At 56.7% G+C, this 21,498-nt stretch overlaps 1 protein-coding gene across 2 annotated transcripts; it reads left to right on the forward strand.

Moving 5' to 3' along the window:
• Positions 1 to 494: 494 nt before the first annotated feature.
• On the forward strand, positions 495 to 21,239 carry GRK2 (G protein-coupled receptor kinase 2). 2 transcript variants are annotated; one of them, XM_090032169.1, is made up of 22 exons: positions 505 to 596; positions 725 to 1,368; positions 7,671 to 7,747; positions 9,233 to 9,306; positions 9,809 to 9,910; positions 10,415 to 10,489; positions 10,950 to 11,011; positions 11,558 to 11,609; positions 12,616 to 12,707; positions 13,339 to 13,438; positions 13,660 to 13,738; positions 14,064 to 14,194; positions 14,765 to 14,859; positions 15,041 to 15,148; positions 15,264 to 15,330; positions 16,191 to 16,291; positions 16,727 to 16,793; positions 16,910 to 17,005; positions 17,445 to 17,607; positions 18,000 to 18,136; positions 18,274 to 18,387; positions 19,320 to 21,239. In XM_090032169.1, exons 2-22 carry the CDS (start codon positions 1,256 to 1,258, stop codon positions 19,482 to 19,484), a joined length of 2,070 nt encoding a protein of 689 aa, XP_089888295.1. In that variant the 5' UTR covers positions 505 to 596; positions 725 to 1,255; the 3' UTR covers positions 19,485 to 21,239. The 2 variants fall into 2 exon arrangements, with proteins under 2 accessions (XP_089888294.1, XP_089888295.1); XM_090032168.1 differs by having other exon boundaries at positions 495 to 1,368.
• The last annotated feature ends 259 nt before the right edge of the window (positions 21,240 to 21,498 follow it).

Here is a 21,498-nt window from a genome sequence, read left to right on the forward strand (position 1 = left end):
TTGCCCCTGGGAGGACCTGCAGTTGTTACTGTGCCCTCCACGTGCTGCACTTGTGTACCTGATGTGTTCACGCAACTAGGCAAGTGGTGCCCACCAGGCAACGCATGACACATGCAGCCAGCTGTTGTGCTGGCACTGCCATCGTCAGAGGCTTTAAGCAACATTGTGTGTGTGTGTGTGTGTGTGTGTGTGTGTGTGTGTCTGTGGCGGGGGGGTGTATGTGTGAGACTTTAAGCAACAGTGTTTGTATGTGTGTGGCTTTAAGCAATATTGTGCATGTGTGTGTGTGAGGTGGAGGGGAGGAACAGGAGAACCTGGCCTAGTGTGTGCAGGAGAGAAGGGCGAACACATCAGCTGAGACCTCCAGAGGAAGCTTCACTTCCAGTTTTTCAAGGCACTGTGGCTTTAAGCTGCAGCCAGGGAGCAGGGGTGTGTGTGTGTGTGTGTGTGTGTGTGTGTGTGCGCGCGCGCCAGGGAGCAGGGCTCTGTGTGTGTGTGTCTGCCTGCCTGTGTGCGTGCTTGCCTGCCTGTGGTGTGTGCCTGGAAGAGTCTGCATGAGAAACACACAAGCCTGCAGCCAGCCAAGGAGGAAGAGTGTGAGTGCAAGAGCCTATCCTCAGCACTTTGCTTTCTCCCCCTTTTCTTTTTTTAATGCCCCTACAGATTCCTTGGAACTTATTTCCTCCCCGCTTGCACTGACTCAGACACATCTTTTAATCTCCAGGCCCAGGGCCCCCCCTTCTCTCCCCACCAGACACGCTCAGCCTTCACACTCTGCTTCCCCCGAGTTCACACCCGCACACACACTCTACTGAAAAACAGAAGCAGTTGTCAGCAAGAGCGAGGGGAAGACAGCCGGCCAAACCCCAGTCTCAGGGCACTGGAGATCCGCCTCCCTTGTGCGCACACACACACACACACACACACACACACAGACACACACACAGCCTCAGAGAGGAAGAGGCGGTGAACAGCAGAGGAGCTGGGGCTGAGCAGAAATAAGGAAGACGGGAAAGAGCTTGCTTGCTGCTTTTCTCCGCAGGCATCATGTTGATCTCTTGGTGAAAGGGCTTGGGGGGAACATACCCCCTTTTTCTTCCCTCCCCCTGCCCCAAGCCCTCCCTCCCCCTTCACAGCTGGCACCAAGGGGGCAGCGGGGGGCTGCCTCTGCCGCTGAAGCCTGGGGGAATAAAATACGGTAAATAAGCTTTTTTTTTTAAATAAGAAAGAGAAGGGAAAAAATTTTTCTGGCAAGATGGCCGACCTGGAAGCTGTCTTAGCCGATGTGAGCTACTTGATGGCCATGGAGAAGAGCAAGTCCACTCCGGCAGCCAGAGCCAGCAAGAAGATTCTCCTACCTGAGCCCAGGTGAGCCCAGGCAGGTGTGGGGCAGCTGGATACCTAGGCCCAGCCGCGTCCCCTCCTCCCCTGGGAGGAGGTCAGTGTTCGGTGGGGTATTGCAAAGGACCTACTACCTTGCCCTCCAGCTCCCCCTCCAAAATGCCCACCCTGGGGGCCTCGCTGGAGGCAGAGCTGCCAGCCCAGTGTGGGCAGAGGGGTCTGGGTGGCGTTGCTTTGAGAGGGGAGCAGTGTGTGTGACTGGGCATGGCGGGGCAGTGGGGGTGGGGGGGGAAGCTGATGCTTTCTGTCATGTCGAAGCTGTTGCTTCCTGATTCTCCCTCACGCCAAGCGCAGGTCCTTCTGTTTTCCTGCGTCCCTCTCTCTGCCTGCCTCCTTTATCCCCCCCCCAGAGAGAGGGCACACAGGGTGGTGATTTTACCCCCCCACACACACTTCTTTCAAACCCACCCCTCAGACCCCAGACCTAGGTTCCCCTCCCCTTCATGTCTGTCTGTGCAGCAACCGGGGCTGTGCTCTCCTTGCCGAACCAGCCCCAGCAGCGAGGACTGGTGAACCCAGGCACCTCGTAACAGTCAGGGATGTTTGTTAGAGATTGTCAAGCATGCACCTGCGGGCAGGCACAGGGGACGCTGTCTTGACCTAGGGGTACACAGACCCTGGCATGTTCTTCGCACACTTCCTGATCCCCTATACTTTACAAGGTCTGGACTCAGCCCCTGCCTGGCCCAGCCTTGCTGTGCCATGCAGCCATCAAGCACATGCTCAAGAGTCCATGTAGTGCAGCCCAGGGCAGGAGATGTAGCACCCATGGCACCTTCTTCCTCCCAGAGGACTTCAATGGGACCACTAGGCTGCTGTGGTCATGGCCCAGCCAGGAAAATGCAGCTGGTTCTGGGGTGTGAGGGATCTGGCAGGGAGGAGAGAAAAGGCCTTGCACCAAGGGCCCCAGGGCTGCCTGTCCTCCACCCCCTTCTTTCCCCCCTCCCCAATCTATCTCCCCTACACACACCTCCTGTGCTATCCATGCTGGACAGACTGGGGCTGGAGCTGTGCAAAGTGTGTCTGAGATGGGCTTATGCCTAGTGCGTGCAGGTGGGTGGGACGAAGGGATGGATAAGGAGCTGGAGGCCTGGACTGGTGGTTGTGGGGGTGAGTAAGAATTTTTGGAGGGAGGGGGCCAAGTCAGCCAGATTCAGTGCTCTTGTCTCCAGGGAGTTTAGCTAGACTAGACCCCCCTACCCCCCGAGCAAAACCCACCCCTCAGCTTTATGAAGACAGTTTACATTCAGATCCTGCCAGTCTCTGCCCTTCCCCAGTGTCCCTGTTAAAGAGCATCTCTGCCCCATGCTGCCCCTGACAGCCACAGGCATTGCCAGGCCCTGGGAGAGGGGATCTCAGAGCCCAGGCCCCTTGTTGGCCCCAGGCCCCAAGTGCCCCCTGGACCCATAGCGCGATGGTGTTGAAGGAAGCCCAGGCCCCACCACGTGGGCCCACTAGGTTAGTGATGACTTGTGGGAGACAGCAGGAAGCCAGCACCAGGCAGGGGGTGTTGAGAGATCACATCGCCTTGGGTGATTTTGGTACCAGTGTAGTCCATCTGAATGCGTGTGCGATACCCTCTGCCCACACTGCCGGTAGGGACAGACCCCAGGCTCCACAGGGAAGGATGGCAGCCTTGCTGCCTCCAACGGCCCCCTGGTCAGCACAGCAGGAAGGCTGGCCTGGGGAGTTTTCCCCCAGATCTTTCCCTACTGGAAGTAAGCACTTTTTTGGAGTGCCCCCAACTCACAACCCCACTGTCTCAGTACTCAGGCTGGGTGTGTTGCCCCCCCCCGTGTCCCAGAACAGGATGTCTCCTGGGTCCAGGTCTGCCAAACCCCTGCCCTGGGTTGTCTCTTCCCCCCGTAGATTCACACACCTGATCCTCCCACACTGCTCCCTCCCCCCGTCATTGTGGGATCAGAGTCGGCTTTGCCAGCCCTGATGGGGGCATTGCACAGGGGACACCTAGGCATAGGGGGTGCAGCGGAGGCTGCATTGTGGACAGAGGGCACTGGGGCAGGGTGCAGTGGAGCTAGGCCTTTGCAGGCGGGGAAGTGGTTTGGCCTTTACATGGCTGTAGGCACTGGGCTGGAGGCACAGTGAAGGTTAGGGCTGCATGAAGGAAGAAGTGGGACTTAGCTGGTGTGTGAGGATGGGGGCCCTAACCCAAGATGTGGGGCTCCCCATGAGAACTGGAGGTGGGTACAGCAAAGGCATGGTCTGTCTGTGCAAGGGGTGCAGCGAGGGCTGAGTCAATGTACAGAGGCAAGGGGCAGTAGGTTAGGATGTGGGATGCACTGGGAATGGCAGGGCTGTGTAAGGGCAGCAGTGGAAACTGAGGTAGTGAGTGGTGGCTGGGGCACTGAGCTGGGATGTGAGGGATACAGTGAGGACTGGGTCCTTGTGAGGGCATCAGTGGGCGTGTAGCTGGTGTTGGGGGGTATTTGGCTAAGATGGGAAGGGTGCAGCGAAGCTAGTCGGGACAGAGAGGCCTGAGACATAGGCAGGAGGAACAGAGGTGCTCTCTATGGCTATGGCCAGAGGTTGAGGTCAGTACCACAGGGCTCCCTCCACAACTGGGCAGAGGGGTGGGTCTTGGCTGGACCCCACCCAGATGTCCCCCGTGGCAAGGACCACCTCTGAGCCCTGGCGCTGCAGGAAGCTGGCACCCAGCTGTTCCAGCACGGGAGGTTCCCAGTGTCACAGGGCCCCATATCATGGCCCTCATTGCTGGGTAGGGGGAAAGGGAATTCCTTCAGTCCCAGGCCCTGTCAGGACGTTCCTAGCCTGTATCTGGCTCCACTTCAGCCCTGTCCCTGAGCCATGGTCCTGGCTCTCTGCATCCTCCATCCTCTCCAGATTGCAGACCAGGCCTGAGGGGAATGTGTGGCCAGCTGCAGCCCACAGCCTGCATCCTCAGGGAAGGACGTGGCCAGCAACAGATCAGAGGCCTGGGAGGGCAGGAGGGGTATAACACCAGGTTAGGGTTAGGGTTAGGGGAGGAGGCAGGGGCCTAAAGGAATCTCCTCTGATCCCCCTGGCACTCAGAGCCATAATGTGGAGCCTAGTCAGACCAGTCAGCCTAGTGGAGTTGGGAGGACCTCACTGCCCCATTTTGCATTAAGGTGCTTGTGGGGAAGGTGAGCCTACATGAGTGACAGCTTCTCCCACACGGCTTCCAACACAGACACGTGCACCTTGAAAGTATCCCTCCCCCACAGCCTGCATGCAGCCTTCTCGCATGCACACCCTAAATGCACCCCTCACATGCAGCCTCCCCCTATGCACATGTCCGTTTCCACACGCACACTGCACAGGCATCGCCCACATGCACCCTGCCCACGACCTGTTCCTATGCTCGCGCACCCTTACCCCACCTCTGCACACCTTGCACATGGGCTGTGCATGTGCACACCTCCACCACCCCAGTCCTATCCTGAAAGGGATCCCTTCCTCCCCCAGGCCTCCCCTCAACTCTGCCCATCCCTCCCTGCTGCCACCCAGAGCCCCCGCTTCCCTTGCTTGTTTCCTTCTCCCTGGGGCCCAGCCGGGGGGGAGGGGGGGTTCCTGCTTTCTGCCTACACCTCAGGGTTGCTTCAGCAAATGGAGCTGGAGTCTGTCAAAACAGGTTGAGTCTATGCTGGTACTTTATCACTCACTAGCCCTGCATCACATGCACTATTCACTGAGCTGCAGCAGGGGACTGCCAGGTGCCTAGGGCTGGGCTAGCAGGAGGCTGGGGGTCAGGAGCGAGAGGGAAATGCACAGGTAAGGTGGGGAGTGAACCTGAATGCCAGGCAGCTCTTGCCGCTGCAAAGTATTTTGGTGTTGCACAGGCCCACCCCTTGAGGATCACACCTGGGATGCGACTCACAGAAACCCTCAACCCCTTCATGCCATGGTTGAGAGCCTTCCTCGGGTCCAGCAGAACTTTCATTCCCTCCTTTATCCTTGGAGAAGGTCCTTACCCATTTCTAGTTTACCCGGGGTTGGAGTAGGGGGTAGGCAGAGGGGAGTTTTCTTTCTCGGTGTGAAGCGAGTAACCCTAAGAGCCTGAGTTTGAGGAGGCCAGAAAAATGAGGGGTTGTGCCTAGTATGGAGCTGAAGTGAGGGTGACACAAGTGTAGCTGTTTGGGCCCCACCAGTCCTCATGTCCTTGAGAGCGGCCTCTGGGCTGCTCTACCAGTCGCCATAATCATGACGGCTGCAGAGATGGCCACACCTCCTCCTGTCCCTTGAGGATGCCCCAGACACCTCCCATTTGAGGGGATGCAGCGGAGCTGGCTCTGTTGTTTCTGGCCCAGCAGAGACTCCCCATCAGGCCAAAGGAGCCCTCAGGGCCCTGGTGCATGAGGCCTAGCAGGTTCTGGCAGTAGCTGCATGGGGTGCTCAAGGCTCAGTGGATGATGGCACCTGCATGGGTAGGATGTGTAGCAACCCAGGAACTCCCAGAGCAGGGGCCCATCTCCTCTGGTATCCCATCTATGGCTATGCTAGCTCCAGCTGGAGATGCCAGGAGCCCTCTAGTGGGAACTTCTGGGATATTTGGGACCTCTACTGGCTCTTTCCAGTAGCCCGTAGAGACCGTGACCATAGTGGAGTCCCTACTGTGCTAAGAGCTTCACACGGACCCTGAGCAAGTAACTCCTTGGTCCAGAGTATTTATGATGTGAATGGAGAAGGCAAGCTGAGAACCAGAGACGGGGTGGATTCACCCAAAATCACAGGGTATCTGGGGGCAGATCAAGGGTTAGAACCCCAGAGTCCTGGCTCCCAGATTCCCAGACCTCCTTATCCTGCCCAGAGCTGGGGGCAGAAGCCATGTGTCCTGGGGCCCAGGGCCTCCCATATTCCAGCCTCTAGATTCCTGGCCTATCCCAGAGCTAGGGATACAACTCAGGAGTCCTGAGTAGCTCAGCTTTGCTCACTGCAGAGGGTCTGGCAGGCCAACTTGCCAAGGGAAGGAAAGAGCATTCTTCTGGGCCGGAGGGGTTTCCCACATGCTGAGGCCCAGTCCCTTCCTGGTGGCATATATGGGGCTTCCCTGCCATCTTGCAATGGTATTCATATTGCTGGCATCCCTGGTGGCACACTGGAGAGGCTGCTGGCACCTACCGTCAGGTCTTGCGGCCTGCTCAGGCCCCAGTGGGTCTTCCCTGGTTGGCCCAGTATAGATTGGGGTTGAAGGTCTTAAGGAAGGAGTCCAGTCTCTGGTGTGCAGAGTCTGAACCCTGCAGGCCTCCAGAAGCCATGTTCAAGCCAGAGCTCTCTGACCCAAGTCCTGTAGGGAGCCACAATGCCACAGGACATTAGAGCAACCTGCATCAGCAGGAGGGGTCTCAGTGTGGCATGACTTGTGGTAATTTTCCTAAAAGAGGAAGGACCAAGCTCTGCTAAAGGTGGGACTCCAGAAAGGTGTGATTGGCTCCTTCCTCTCCCACAGACTCCCTGAACAACCCTTGGCAAGTCACTTAACCTCTGTACAACAGGGCTGGTAACACAGCCCTGCCTCCCAGAGGGATACACTACAGATTGAGAGCTGCACAGCTACTGCAGCAGTGGGGCTGAATAAACCCTTCAAAAGAAAACTGGCATCACAATGGGCCCGTGTCTGGTCAGCTCCAAAACGCCCATGATTCACAGCCAATTCCCTGGCCAGCTCCAGGACACCTAGGTTCTATTTCTATTCCTGCCACTGGTCTGCTGAGCTATTTCCCGCCAGTCCCTTCCCACTCTTTGTGCCTCAGTTTCCCCTTCTGTTCATTGGCTTAATCTAGCTGGTCTCTTGTGTGGTGCAGTGAACAGTGCTATGGGGCACAGCCCTGGGTCTAGACTTCTGTCATTGGCCATTACCGTAATGTAAAGCTGCTTTGTGAATAAGCTAGTGGATACGGATGGTTTGCACATGGCTGTTATTCAAAATAAAAACTAAAAAAATTCTAGCCAAAAATCTTTGTTAAGCTGCAGTTTATGGTTCTACAGAGGCAGCTGCTGCATAGGAGAAAGAGGAAAGGTCTTAAAGAAAGCAGCAATTTAATTAAAAAAAATACTTTTATGGGAAGTCAAAAAGAGGCTTGTTCAGGGGAAAAATGTGTACTGGAAACCAGGAGGAGGAAACAGCTCAGGGACTGGTGAGGGGGGGCCCATTCTGAATGACTCCAATGGATGTGAGGTCCGGGGGGTCCCAGATGGTTTCCCTGCAGGGTGGGAAGCAGCATGAGGTGCAGGTATCCTAGTTCACCACCCTGGATCTTCTTTCTTGGCAGTATTCGGAGTGTCATGCAGAAATACCTGGATGACCGGAACGAAGTGACCTTTGACAAGATCTTTTCTCAGAAGATTGGTGAGTGGAGGAGGGGCTGGGTATGGAGTAGCGCTGTGTGCCAACACCCCCCCCCGCCCAAGGTTCACCTGGCATTGGCCCCACTCTGTTCATCCAGGAAAGCTGAGGGATCAGGAATGAGAGGCATTGGCAGAGCTCTGGGGAAACCCACATCTGGGTCGGCAGGGGGCTGTGGGTAGAAGTGGGCTGACAGGGCTTGGTGCTAAATAGGCATCCCAAGGCAATAGCTGTCTGCATCTGCCCAGGAGGAGGTGGGTGAGACTGGCCTCAGCTGCCAGGAAGGTGGGGGAGCAACTGAGGAGTATAAAAAAATTCTCCTTCCTCTTTGTGTGGCCTGGACAGCCGTCTCTTTCCCACCCCCACCTCCCAATCCCAATGCCTTGGGCTCTGCTTGGGGGATCAGGACCCAACACTGAGCCCCCTGGCTGCAGGGAAGGACTGGAAAGGGGTAACAGAGGAGGGTTCTTGGTGGGGTGGGGTTGAGAAGGTTGGGGTCCAGGTTGTTGGGCCGGAGGCAGGGAGCAGGGGCCCTGACTGAGGCCAGGGGTTGGGTGTGGGGCGTTCACAGGTTCCTCAATTACTTGGAGGCTCACAACGGGTTGGGGCTTGGGGTTGGAGGTTTCTCCCATCTACCAGAGGCTGTGGTCAGGGGTCCCACAATCCATCATGGGCAGGGACCTGCCAGTTTCTCTTTGTGGGGGGCAGGCAGGGTCTCCCAGTCAGGCAGAGGCTGCTGCTGGGCTGGGGCACCCCAGTTGAATTGGGGTTTTGGGGGCCGTGTGATTTCAGGCCTGGTGTCCCGGTGGCGTGGGGACACTTCCTCTTTCTGCCGTTGGTAGCTAACGGTCCCCACAACAGGAAGTCCCTATCACTTCCTCCACTTCTCATGCTGATGCTCGTGGTTTCCGCGCAGATACACCCCACACTCCTCCCCGCCCCACCGCCAGGCGCTGTGCTGCCCCCTGCTCATCCCCTGGTTTCTTGCCTACGCACTCCTGTGATCTGTGGCCGCCCCAGGCTGCACCATGAGAAACACCTGGAGCCGTTTAACCGCAGGGCCAACATGGGTGGGAGCAGCCTTCCTCAGACTCCCCTGAGTCCACATAGCCCTTGAGTGAGCCTTCTTTGCGCCCTGTCTGCACTGAGGTCCTCAGCTGAAGTCCCCCACCATTTCTACCCCTGGTATAGATGGGAGCTGGGTCAGAGGAGGCTTAATTCATAGCTGGCCCTGAATTTGCCTGCCTAGGGGACAGATGGCAGAGGGGTGGGGAATGGGGCAAGGGCCTGTCCCCTCTAGGGGGCCCTGGTTCTGGTCCTGTGGGGAGGGGGCACGTGCTGGCTTCAGAAAGTGGGGAATGGCATGCAACACCTCTCCCCCTTAGGGTGTGCCAGCTCAAGGGCAGGGGCAGGCCTGGTTGGAGTGGGCTGGAGTCTGGGGCTCTGGGACCCTAAAGCTGGCGCTCTGCCTCCCACTGGCTTTCCTAGGTTACCTGCTATTCCGGGATTTCAGTATGAACCAGGCAGAGGAAGCGAAGCCACTGATGGAGTTCTACGAGGAGGTGAGGCTGGAGGGAAGGGATCACGGGGTGTCTGAACCCCAGCCCTACCTCAACTTGCCCCCTCCACATCCAGCATGGTGCAGGGGGCAGTAAGGATGGTACAATACCCTCCATGCTTGGGGGAACATATGTCAGTATCTCTTTAATGACCCCAGGCACAAAGCTGGGAGAGGGGGCTGCTCTAGAGAGGAGAGAACCCAGCATGCGTTGTGGGGGCCCTGTCCCTATGGTCTTGGGCAAGGGGGCTGTTTCCCCACAGCCCTGCCTAAACCTCGTTGATAAGGGACAAATACTCGCTTGCCCTGGGGGTCTCCAGGAGCTGCGTATTGCTCTGTTTGATGTGAGAGGGCTGGTAGAGTGTCACCTGCCCTGGCCGGGGTGTGGGGGGCTTAGGCATAGCTGCGTGGGCTGCCCTGGGAAGGGATGTTCCCAGCTATGGCCTCTGCATCCCTCCCTGCTGCCCCATAATGACATTGCCTGCTCCTCTCCCCGCACCCCGCAGATTAAGAAATATGAGAAGTTGGACTCCGAGGAGGAACGTGCCATCAAAAGCCGCCATATCTTTGACCAGTATATCATGAAGGAGCTGTTGGCCTGCTCCCATGTGAGTGCTGCCTGAAGGGATGCCGCAAATCCCCACAGGCTTTGCCTCAGAGGAGGACCCCTGAAACCACTTGGGAGGGACAAGGTGGCCACCCCACAAATACTGGTCCATGTCTGTCTCTGTGCCTGCTCTCTGAGAGCCCACAGAACCACCCACACTGCATCCCCTGTACCCTGGGCTCCTTGGAGAGCCTCCTACTGCATCTCACCCTGCTTCCCAGATGTCCTAGTCCTGGTTTGAAGGTTGGCGCCATTCTCCTTGTTCAGGCAGTCTGAGGTGTCCCTACCCCCCTGACACATTCCCCTTTCCTTCTAAAGGGTGATACTCCTACTGTGGGGCCAAAGCCACACTGTTCCACCCTCCTAGTGCTCCCCCTGCCCTGCTCTTTTGGGAACCATCCAGTGAGGAGGAGTGCCTGCTCTTGAGCAGCCAGTGCTCTGAGTCTCACGGGGAACGAGCGCATTGGTCACGTGGGGATAAATGATCTGTGTCTCTGCCCTGTAGCCATTCTCCAAGAGTGCCACAGAGCATGTACAGAGCCGGCTCAGCAAGAAGCAAATGCCACCCGACCTTTTCCAGGTAATTATCTTACAGACATCCCCAACACCAACTGGACCATTCTCCAGTTTGGCATCCCTGTGCCCCCCCCCGCCCTGCCAAAACCCAGCCCAGGAGTCACTCTACTCTTCCCATCCAGCCTCTCCTTCCACCAGCTACATCAGATCTAACTTGGTCTCTTCCTCCTCCCCATTGCCAAGCGAGAAGGATTGGGACTGGGATCCCCTGGTGGGGGAGGAAGGGCAGGTCTAAAGACTTATCTACAGTACCCGTGCCCCCAGGCCAGAGCACTGAAGTCCATTCTCGTCGCTAGTGTTTGAGGAGGGCATTTTGTACTTCAGAGGGGATGGAGGAAAGGGTTGGCATGTCCCCAAAGGAAGAGGGTCCCCTACCTGGGGCCCTGGTATGGGTGGGAATGTGTCCTGGTAGGAGGTGGGAGTCCCTGCTGGGCCCCACAGCATTAAGCCTATGTCACCCCCAGCCCTACATTGAGGAGATCTGCCAGAACCTGTGCGGTGCCATCTTCCAGAAATTCATCGAGAGGTGAGAACTCCCATTGTGGGCTGGGGGCTGTCAGCAAGGGCCTGGAAGCTCTCTGCAAGGTCCTGTTGAGGGGGAGCCACTCTTTCTTCAGGGGTCTTGAAGAGGGTCATCTAGTCCTCTGGGGAGCTCTGGGGTTGTCACTATCAAGCTGTGGGGGTACCTCTCCAGGAGTGCCATGGTGGGGGTTCTCTTTGCAGGGGGATGGCATTATCTGATGAGGTCTCTCAGTGTAGTGGTGAGCTTCTATGAACAGGGCACTTTTTGAGTGGGGCACAGGCATAGAGACAGCTTTAAAAGCCTCTAGGAGTCAACACAGGGGTTTTCTCAGAAACCAGGGGGATGAAATGTCTCTGGCCAGAGGAGTCTGCCTATGAGGAGATGGGTGCTTTCGCTTAGCAGGGAGATTGAGGTCTTCCTGTGGGAAGCGGCAGGGGGACCCCCTAGGTAGAGGGGTGAGGAGTCTCTCACTGGGCAGGGATTGGTGGGGGGTGGTTCTTTCCACTAGAGCTTCTGTATCTTTTCCACCTCTTTTCTGTTTAATTCTAGTGACAAATTCACCCGCTTCTGCCAGTGGAAGAATGTGGAGCTGAACATCCATGTGAGTGTCACTGGGGGACAATGGGCAACAGGTGTTACCTGAGAGGGACCTTGCCATGGGAGGAGAGGTGTTGGGTTTTACCTGAGATGGGCCTGGAGTGGGAGTACAGAGGGGGCCTGCCTATCTATATGTATCTGCCTATCTGTTTCACTAGGGAGCCCAATACCCCATGGAGTCCATGCATGTCCTAACCCAGCCCCAATATTAAGAACTGATCCCAGACCCTCCTCGAGCTTGGGGACTTCATCCTTTGGTGGTGGGACAAGGGTGTCTGTTGGGGGCCATAGTTAAGAACCAAAGGTTTTCACAAGGTGAAGGGGTGACAAGGGCCAAGATGGGGCTCAGGTTGAAGAGGCAGGCACTGGGATGGGGAGGACAATACTTTTAGGGTACCTGTATGGGAGCCCCATCCCTTCCCTCTGGTCTCTCTCCCCTTTTTAGCTTCCAACTCCCACCAATGCCATTGTGCCACAGAAGCATGGGGCCGTTCCCAGATGGATGATAATATCACGCTATTGCTTCAGACATGCTGTTGCCTCCCCTTCACACCCAGCAATGTAGCCAGGGCTTGGGAATGGAGGACGGGCTGGGCATGGTCTGTCCTCCTCATTCTTGAATAGAAGCAGTTTTAGTGCAGCAGCTTACATGAGATAGAGGGGAGAGGAGCTAGAGCTACTGTCTCCATGAATGATAGTTCCTGGGTGCTGCACATGGTCACATGCATAGAAAACCAGGGATCAAAAACAGTTTGGTCCGTCCACTTTGCTACTAGGGAATCTAAGGCACAAATGGGGAGTAGTAGCTTGCCCTGGGTCACAAAGGGATTCAGTAGCAGAGCTGTGGATTGAACCCCAGAATTCTGGACTCAGTGCCTTTGCCCCAAGTCGCTGCAAAGTCCTGGACACTGGCCCTATCTCATATAACATGTTACAAATTTGCTCTGGTGTAGTCGAGTTATAGCCTGCAATCTCTCTTCTTCCCCCTCCCTGCTGCACCCACCCTCCAGCTGACCATGAATGACTTCAGTGTGCACCGCATTATCGGCCGTGGTGGCTTTGGAGAGGTGTATGGCTGCCGGAAAGCCGACACAGGCAAAATGTAATCCAGAACCCCTCCCCCAGCCTGTGTGGGATGGGTGGGCTCTGGGGTTGAGGGGGTGGGTGCTCACTCTCACACATTGCCTCTGTGCCTGGTGGGAGATTTCATCAGTGGGGAAATGGGGTAGGTCTCCAGCATATGGGGAAGGAAGGTGGAAGTTTCAGAGGGATTGACACCCCGGGCAGAGGGATATCTACAAGGATTCCCCTAGGGTGAGTGTCCCAACTGCAGGAGGTGGAGGGACACCCACACAAAGGAGGGGAGTGCTGTGGATAAAGGAGATAGGCACCACCTATGGTGAAGAAGGGAGTTATACCCACAGGAGATGGACAGATATCTGTCGGGACAGGGGTAGAAACTGCCATGGCTGTGGGAGGCAGAAAGATACTTGCAGTGAGGAGGCAATGAGGAAACCATGGATAGCAAAGAGACCCCAGTGGCAGTGGCAGCATGGAGGCTATACTGGCTGCGTGGGGCACAGGGATGCCTGCATTGGGGAAGGGAGGTAGATGGGTATTAGCAATGAGGTGAAGAAGAAAGGTACTGAAGGAATGGCAGTGGTGGTATGAGGTGCTGTGGCCATGGGAGGCAGAGGGATACCAGCTGGGGCTACTTTTTCTTTCTGTGGCAGGTACGCCATGAAGTGTTTGGATAAGAAGCGCATTAAAATGAAGCAGGGGGAGACGCTGGCCCTGAACGAGCGCATCATGCTGTCCCTTGTCAGCACTGGGGTGAGAAGGGGTCCTTTACTCCCACCACCTCTGTGACAGGGATCAGGGTATAAAAGATGGGGTCAGGAGAGGATGTGATGAGGGTGGATGGTGAGGGAAAGAGCCTGCAGCATGTGTTGGGTCCATTCAGATGAAGTGCACGGCAGCATGTGGGGACAAGGGGGGCTTGTGGGGTTCCTATGGTTCAGTAGGTGACCTTTTTCTCCCCCACCTTGTGCCAGGACTGCCCTTTCATCGTGTGCATGTCATATGCCTTCCACACACCCGACAAGCTCAGCTTCATCCTGGACCTCATGAATGGTGAGAGAACCCTGTTCCACCAGCCTTCCCCCATTGCACTCCTAGGTCTTGGTCTCAATCCTTCAGACACCAGTGCCTGGTACTGTACATACGCCATGGGAGGCAGCCCCAGCCCTGGAGACAGACAGGATGGAGGAGGGAGACTGAGGCACTGGGAGGGAGCCTCTGGCAGAGCTGGGAAGAAACCCTTGGAGTCCTGAGGCTCAGCCTGGCACTCCAGCCGCTTGGCCATGCTGCCTCTCCCCAGCACTGTCCATTCATCTTTCCTCTCCCTGGATTTGGGGCCTTGTGCCTTCTGAGCTCACGGCTCTGTTCTCACTTGCAGGGGGCGACCTGCATTACCACCTGTCACAGCATGGGGTCTTCTCTGAGTCTGAGATGCGGTTCTATGCTGCTGAGATCATCCTGGGACTTGAACACATGCACAACCGCTTTGTAGTATACCGGGACCTCAAGGTAACCACACACCCCCACACACATACCCCGACAGACACCCTGCTGCTTCATGGGCTACCAGAAGCACAAGGTATCCCCTCCCTCACCCAGGAGTCCCACCCCACCTTGTGGAAAGCCAGCTGCTGAAGGTGTGGGGGCAGGGTGGGGGAAGGGCGGGTGTTCTCTCCCACCAGGAGCCCTGCCTTGGGCTTTCCCTTTCCCATGCACAGTGTGCTGAGATGTTGGGGTAAAAGCAAAGCATCCACTTCAAGGACCCCCCCTTCTGCCCTTCCCCACTCCTGCTAATATGGGATGCTCCTCCCAGTACCACCATGCTGCTGTGCCTAGGGTAGGAAGGAAGGTGGCAGGGGAAAAAGGGCCCTTCCCAGCTCCTCTTGCCATTTCCCTTCAACTTGGATCACAATCACAAGCCAGTGCTCCTGCCATGCTCCCCACAGTGACCCCTGCTTGCGGGGCTGAGCTTGTACTGAGGGAATTGCAGGCACTGCCTTTCCCTTTCAGCTCTCTCCCAGCCTTCCCCAGTCCTCCCAGGCCATTGCTCAGGCTCACAGGGCACTTCTCTCTTTGCAGCCAGCAAACATCCTGCTGGATGAGTATGGCCACGTCAGGATCTCAGACCTAGGGCTTGCCTGTGATTTCTCTAAGAAGAAGCCTCATGCCAGTGTGTGAGTGTCCTAAAGACCCCTCCACCCCACAGCTGGGAGAGGCTGGGGCTGCCTTTGCACCATGATGGCATTAGACACCCTCTGCTGAGAGCAGTGGGTGCTGCAGTCTTCATGCTGCCTTTGCTGTACTTTGATCCTTTTCTTTGTGCGTCTTTCTGCCCATCCACCTCTGGCCCTGCAGTGGCACACACGGGTACATGGCGCCAGAGGTGCTGCAGAAGGGTGTGGCCTATGACAGCAGCGCCGACTGGTTCTCCTTGGGCTGCATGCTGTTCAAGCTGCTGAGAGGGTGAGTGAGCAGCCAGCACAGGGCTGGTCTTAGGCTGGAGTGGGGCAGGGCAGGGCAGGGTGGGGTGGAGGAGCCAGGGAGCAGCCTCTGACCATGCTCTCCCCTCCTGTCACAGGCACAGCCCCTTCCGGCAGCACAAGACTAAGGACAAGCATGAGATCGACCGAATGACATTGACTATGGTGAGTGGGGGTTTGTGGTAGGGTAGCCACAAGGGCATCATTCAGCAAAAAGGGGTTTCACTGGTCCTGTTCCCCCCACTGCCTCTCCTTTCCTGTAGGCCAGGAATTGATCCCTTTTCTGTAGGCCAGGAATTGACCGTTCCTGCAGGCAGGCCAGGGACCCTGAACAGCTGAGGGTTGGTGCCCTCACCCAACACCCAGCTGCATCAAGGCCAGATGCATCCACAACCCCTCTCCTGAGCTTGGACTATTGGCCCCTTGTGGTGGTCCCAGCTCTGGGGCCACAAGGTTTAGCCAAAAAAGAGCTGTTCTGTGTGCATGTTCATGTTACCATCTCCTGGGGGGGGGGGGGGGGGGGGGGGTGTGTGTGTGTGTGTGTGTGTGTGTGTGTGTGTGTGTGTGTGTGTGTGTGTGTACCACCATTCCCTGTTGGCTGGGATTGTATGCGTGTGTATACCATCATCTCCTGGTTGGGTTTGTGTGTGAATACATGTGTGTCTACCACCATCTTCCACTGATTGAGTGTGTGTGTGTATGTACCATCATCTCCTGCTACACAGCACGAAGTGCCTGTGTGTGTGTACTACTCTTCATACTGCCTGGGATTGTGTATATGTATGTGTGTATCCCACCCTTTCCTATTGGGTGGGATTCTGTGTATTTGTACCACTGTTTACACCGCATGGGATTGCGTGCGCGCGCGTGTGTGTGTATTGGGAGGGGTATGGGTGCACCACTGCCCCAGCCTGGTGTCCCCTAAGCTCCTGGGCCTAGATGTGGCACCCCATAAATACCCCATGGATCTGCCTTGTGCTGGCTGTCCCCCCCACTTAACAATTACCCTATTCCTTGCCCTGCAGGCTGTGGAGCTGCCCGACTCCTTCTCGCCTGAGCTGCGCTCCTTGCTGGAGGGGCTGCTGCAGAGAGATGTCAACCGGAGGCTGGGCTGCATGGGCCATGGGTGAGTCCCTTACCTGCACAGGAGTAGTATAGGGTATATGCCATGGCCTGAGGTGATACTACGAGGTAGAAGTCATATAGCAGGCCCAGCCAAGAAAAGTGTAGATCCATGTCCCCAGCTGGGCTGTGGCATTGGATCCTCCAACAGAGAGCACACCAAGAGGATTGGTACAGTGAATCCAGCCTGGGCTGTTCTGTTTGTGTAGGGTCTACAGAAACCTGGCTGCTGTGTTTAATCAGAGACAGCCTGGAGCACTCTGGGGCTCCCTCTGCTGGCCCAGTCCTGCCTGCTCTTCCCAAGCCAGGTCTCAGCCTTGTCTTTGGCTTTGTGCCACAGGCTGGAGCAGTGGTTGGGTGGCCCTTGCATGGGTAGCATTTGAGTATAGGGGCTCCTGTCACCAGCTCTGCTAAGCCCAGTCTCTGTCTTATTCCACAGGGCACAAGAGGTAAAGGAAGAACCCTTCTTCAAGGGCCTGGACTGGCAGATGGTTTTTTTGCAGAAGGTAAGTGAGGGCTGTAGAAGGGGGAGAGAGACAGGGCAGAGCCCTGAGCAGAACCACCCTCCTGCCCCGGGCCCCCTGTCTTGGATTCTCTAACATCCCTTCCCTTTGCTCCACAGTACCCACCGCCCCTAATCCCGCCACGTGGGGAGGTCAATGCAGCTGATGCCTTCGACATTGGATCCTTCGATGAGGAGGACACGAAGGGGATTAAGGTAGTAGATGGATGAACCCTCCTTTCTCTGGTCTGTCAGCACCCCCTGCCAGCGAAGGTGGGGCTGGTTATTGTAGGTTCCACCCCCTTCTGGGAAGAGTTGTTGAGGGGAGGGGAGGGGAGCTGGGCAGTGCAAGTACCACCCCTTCCCTGATGTCACTGTACATCTTGTGGGCAGTGGAGAGTCCCACCCCCTCTCTCTCACTCCAAGTATTATCAGTGCCTGTTCTGGAGTGGAGAAAGCACCCCTCACATTCCCCACAGTAGAAACTTGCTCATAGTCCCCTTTGCCCCTACCAGTCACTCCAGGGCTTCCTCTAAGACAAGGTGCCCCTGCTACAGGGTGGTGGCTATGGGTATAACCGTGAAGCTGCTCAGACCCCCCGCTGTCCTGCTAACCCTCCCGCTGCTCCCCCTTTTGTCCTCCTGTCCATCCCCAGCTGCAAGACAGTGACCAGGAGCTATACCGTAACTTCCCACTGACCATCTCAGAGCGCTGGCAGCAGGAGGTGACAGAGACGGTTTTCGATGCTGTCAATGCTGAGACCGACAAGCTGGAGGCCCGCAAGAAAGCCAAGAATAAACAGCTGGGCCATGAGGAGGGTGAGGGCAGCAGACACCCCAACCTGTCCTACAGCCTGCTTTGTGTCTGCCCTCCAGTGTCACCCAACAGCTAACTACGACCCCCCTTGTGGCCAGCCTCACCCAACATAGCTATAGCTGTATAGAATTTTATATCCAAAATCAGTCAGTCCATGTATGCATTATGGCATCCTCTCAGGGCTAGCTTCACATCCTCCAGCCATCCCCATGACCCACAGCCAGTCCCACACCCTGTCTCCCACTGCCTCCTCCCTGTGACAGGCTCCATGCCCCACAGTTTTACAGTTTTTCCCCCCACTGTCAGACCCACTCCACACAGAACCCCCTGCTGGACCATCCTGTCTGCATCAAGCCTGGCCTGTGGAGTTACCTGACTGTCTCTTCCCCCCCAGAATACGCCATGGGCAAGGACTGCATCATGCATGGCTACATGTCCAAGATGGGTAACCCCTTTCTGACACAGTGGCAGCGACGATACTTCTACCTGTTCCCCAACCGGCTGGAGTGGAGAGGGGAGGGCGAGTCCCCGGTACGTGGCTGGCAGAAAGGGCCTAGGGTAGAGCTGGGGAGGGGGTGGAGCTACATGCATCCATTCAAGGGAAAGTGGGTATGGCAGGGGCTGATTCCATCTGTGTGACCCCTCCTGCTTCCCTCCTGCCACTGCAGCAGTCCCTGTTGACTATGGAGGAGATCGAGTCTGTGGAAGAGACCCAGGTCAAGGAACGGAAATGCATCTTGCTCAAGATACGGGGTGGCAAACAGTTCACCCTGCAATGCGATGTGAGTGTGACCCCTGCCAACTGTGCACTGCCCCACTCCCTTGCTGGCTACCAGCCGGCCACTCTGCTCTCTGTGCCCCAGAACCTTCAGCTGACTGGCTGCCCTGACCCACAAGGTGACCATCTGACTATCCCCATCCCTGTGCTACCCACTGGCTTATGATTCCCTTGCATACCTACTGGCCACCTGTTCTTTCTTCTTTCCCCTCCTCCTGCCCCCAGAGGCCTAAAGGACCTCCCTCTCCCTGGATCCTGCTCCTTAATGCCACTTCCATCCCAATCTGGCGGGGTGTTGTGTCTGCTCACAGCCCCCACAAGTAATAGGCTGATGGAAACTCCTCCAAGCAATCAGATGGCACAGGCCTGATGCCTGACCTCTGACCCTGAATGACTCGGCACAGTTACCACTTTGAGTCATTGGAATGGCCCTTGCTCCTGGGTGGGTGTGACCCATGGCTTTTGACCTTGAGTGGTCAATACTTCCTGGGTGCAAGAGGTCACCGCAAAGGTCCTTTTCCCCTCAACGTGATACTGACCTTGATGTTCGAGTCTTGGATGTTCAAGCCAGCATACATGGCACGGTGTACAACCCCATACACCAGCCAAGTCACTGGATAAGTGACCTATGACCTTGAATAGTTAAGTACCTCTTGAGGTCTCTAGAACATTCATGCCACCTGAATGTGACCCCTGACCTCATGACCTTGAATGGTTCTTATCTGTTAAATGCTGGGCAGCACTGCAGAGGTTGCTTCCCCTACAGCTAACTCTCCCTGACCTTTGACACTGAATGGGTATGGCCACTAAGCACTGCAAAGTTGTTTCCTCTAAAGGTGACTCCTAACCTTTGACCTTGAATGGGTGGGATTGGCCCTTTGGCAGTATCCATGGTAATGACTCCCGATCCACTGACCCCTGTTCTCTATCCTGCAGAGTGACCCTGAGATGGTACAGTGGAAGAAGGAGCTGCGCAATGCCTACCACCAGGCACAGCAGCTGCTGCAGCGGGTCCCGCGGATGCAGAACAAGCCACGCTCACCTGTGGTGGAGCTCAGCAAGGTGCCACTGATCCAGCGCTCCAGCGCCAATGGCCTCTGACCCTCCCCAGCCCCCGCTCCGGCTTTAATTTATTGGGATGGGTTTGAACCGGCTCCCTTCCCCCACCCTCCCTCCTTCCTTCCCTCCCAGGAATGTCCTGGTCGATGTCGGCTCGCTGGTTAGTGTCACATCCTGCCCCACCCATGGTAGCACTGTGGGGGGTAAGGCCGCAGGTGGGAGCAGAGGCACCCACCCCTTGGGCAGCTCCTTCCCCCTGAATCTGTACCGTCTCGGGGTAGGGGGCAGGGGCTGGGCTGTGCCTTCCCCCTCATAGGACATGAGGGTCTCCGAGAGAAACCTCCTCTGTGGCACTTCCTGCTTTCTCTCTCCCATTGCCAAATGGCTGCTGGTGCTGGGGGGCCCTGCCCCAGGTGCCTGGAGTTGCGGGGGCGGGAAGGTAGCAGCAGAGAAGGGCCCTTGCCCCGCATTCACCATAGGGCATATCCTTGGAATCCAATATGGGGGCATCCCCCTTACCCCACCCCTCCAGCCTGGACAGCCAGAGGCTCTCAGGGCATCACCCCAATCCACCCCCCTACCCAATCCCAATTGGCAACTGGCCACAGAGGGGCAATGGTGCCATGAGCATGGCATAGGCTCCAGTTTTGGCTCCAAAGCAGGAGGGGGGACATTGCTGCCAAGCAGGATAGGAGGAAGTGCACCCTCCCCTCCCCAATAACCCAGAAGTGCCGGGGTCACGGTAGGAAAGCAAAGTGAATCATCCGGCAAAGATGAAGGAAACTCCCTGCCCTCAGCAGCTGCTGCTGTTCCCCCCTACCCCCAGCTACCAGGTCTCCTCTCCAGACTCCCCCTTGCCACTTAGCCCCACCCCAGCACCCTGTGCTAACCTGTGCCAAAGGGTGGGGGAAGGGGGCCAGCCATACCTGTCCCCTTCTGGCAGAGAATCAGCCAATTCATTTTTCACATGTGACCTATGCCAAACCCAAACCAAGGCCTGTGGAGGCAACCCGCACCATTCCTCTGCTCCCCACGCCTCTGCACTACCACGTCGTGCCATGTCCCTGCCTCCTGTGGGGAGGCATGGAGGACGGACACTGCTCCCAGGTGTCCCTCTGGTAGCAGAGGGCCTCGTGCCAAAGGAGAAGAGTTGCCTGATGCCCTGCACCTCTGCCTAGTGGTGGCTGGAGGTGAAGCATGCAGGGGCAGGTGGCTGGAGATGAGCTGGAGGGCGGGGGCTGGTGCCAATGCCAAGAGCTGTGTGTCTGTGTATATATCTGTGCCATGGGGCTCTGTGCCCAGTGGGCCTGGCCTGCTGATCTCTATTATCTCAAGCCAGATAGCTCCTCCCCCTCACCAGCACTGTTATAACCCCTGGAACAAGGGGAGGGGGCTCTCAGGGCTACTGAACCCAGGGTCCCATCTTATACCCCAACATGGAGCCAGGATAAGGTTGAGGGGGGCTTTTATCAAAGGATTGGGGGCCTCCTGACCCATCCCCAACTCTGGCCCCCTTGCATGCCACCATTCCACCCACCCCCCTGCATGCCCCACCCCCACACGTGATGAGTTCTGCCCCTGGCTGTTCCCCTGCAGGGGAAAGGGGGGGAGGTATCTATCTCTGAGAGAGGGGAACTTTGCTGCCTCCACCCCCCCCGCCCATGCCCTCACCGCGTCTGTAAATATTTGGTGTATCGTCCGTCTCTTCTTTAGGTTGTTATATTTTTTTGCCGATTTTTGAATGTGATTTTAACAAGTGGAGGAAGAAAAAAAAAAACAGACTGAGTTTTTATAATAAAAAAAGTGTTAAAAAAAAAAATGAAGAGGGCAGCCTGAGCTGGGGCTGCTTTGTGTGTGTGTGTCTGTCTGTCCAACCACAGGCTGCGGCTGGCCGGGGGCCTGCTTCTCCATCATGGGCGGGAGGGGAGATTTGGAGGTGGGGCAGGTGGCAGACAGCATCATGGGGATGCGGCTGGAGCTTGCTCATGTCATGAGGGCAGAGCATGGAGCCTGATTTCTAACAGCCTGGTGGATGAGGGGGTGCTAGGGCTGAACT

The sequence above is a fragment of the Crocodylus siamensis genome, chromosome 2, assembly GCF_052110815.1.
Source record: "Crocodylus siamensis isolate JL-2025a chromosome 2, ASM5211081v1, whole genome shotgun sequence".
NCBI classification, from domain to species: Eukaryota; Metazoa; Chordata; order Crocodylia; family Crocodylidae; genus Crocodylus; species Crocodylus siamensis.

Bases quoted from the DNA above. Each gene is read 5' to 3' on its own strand.
- GRK2 (XM_090032168.1), top strand. From the start codon at position 1,256: ATGGCCGACCTGGAAGCTGTCTTAGCCGATGTGAGCTACTTGATGGCC. The intron at 15,331-16,190 runs GTGAGTGGGGGT...CTTGCCCTGCAG, and splicing joins ACCGAATGACATTGACTATG to GCTGTGGAGCTGCCCGACTC. The intron at 16,794-16,909 runs GTAAGTGAGGGC...TTTGCTCCACAG, and splicing joins AGATGGTTTTTTTGCAGAAG to TACCCACCGCCCCTAATCCC.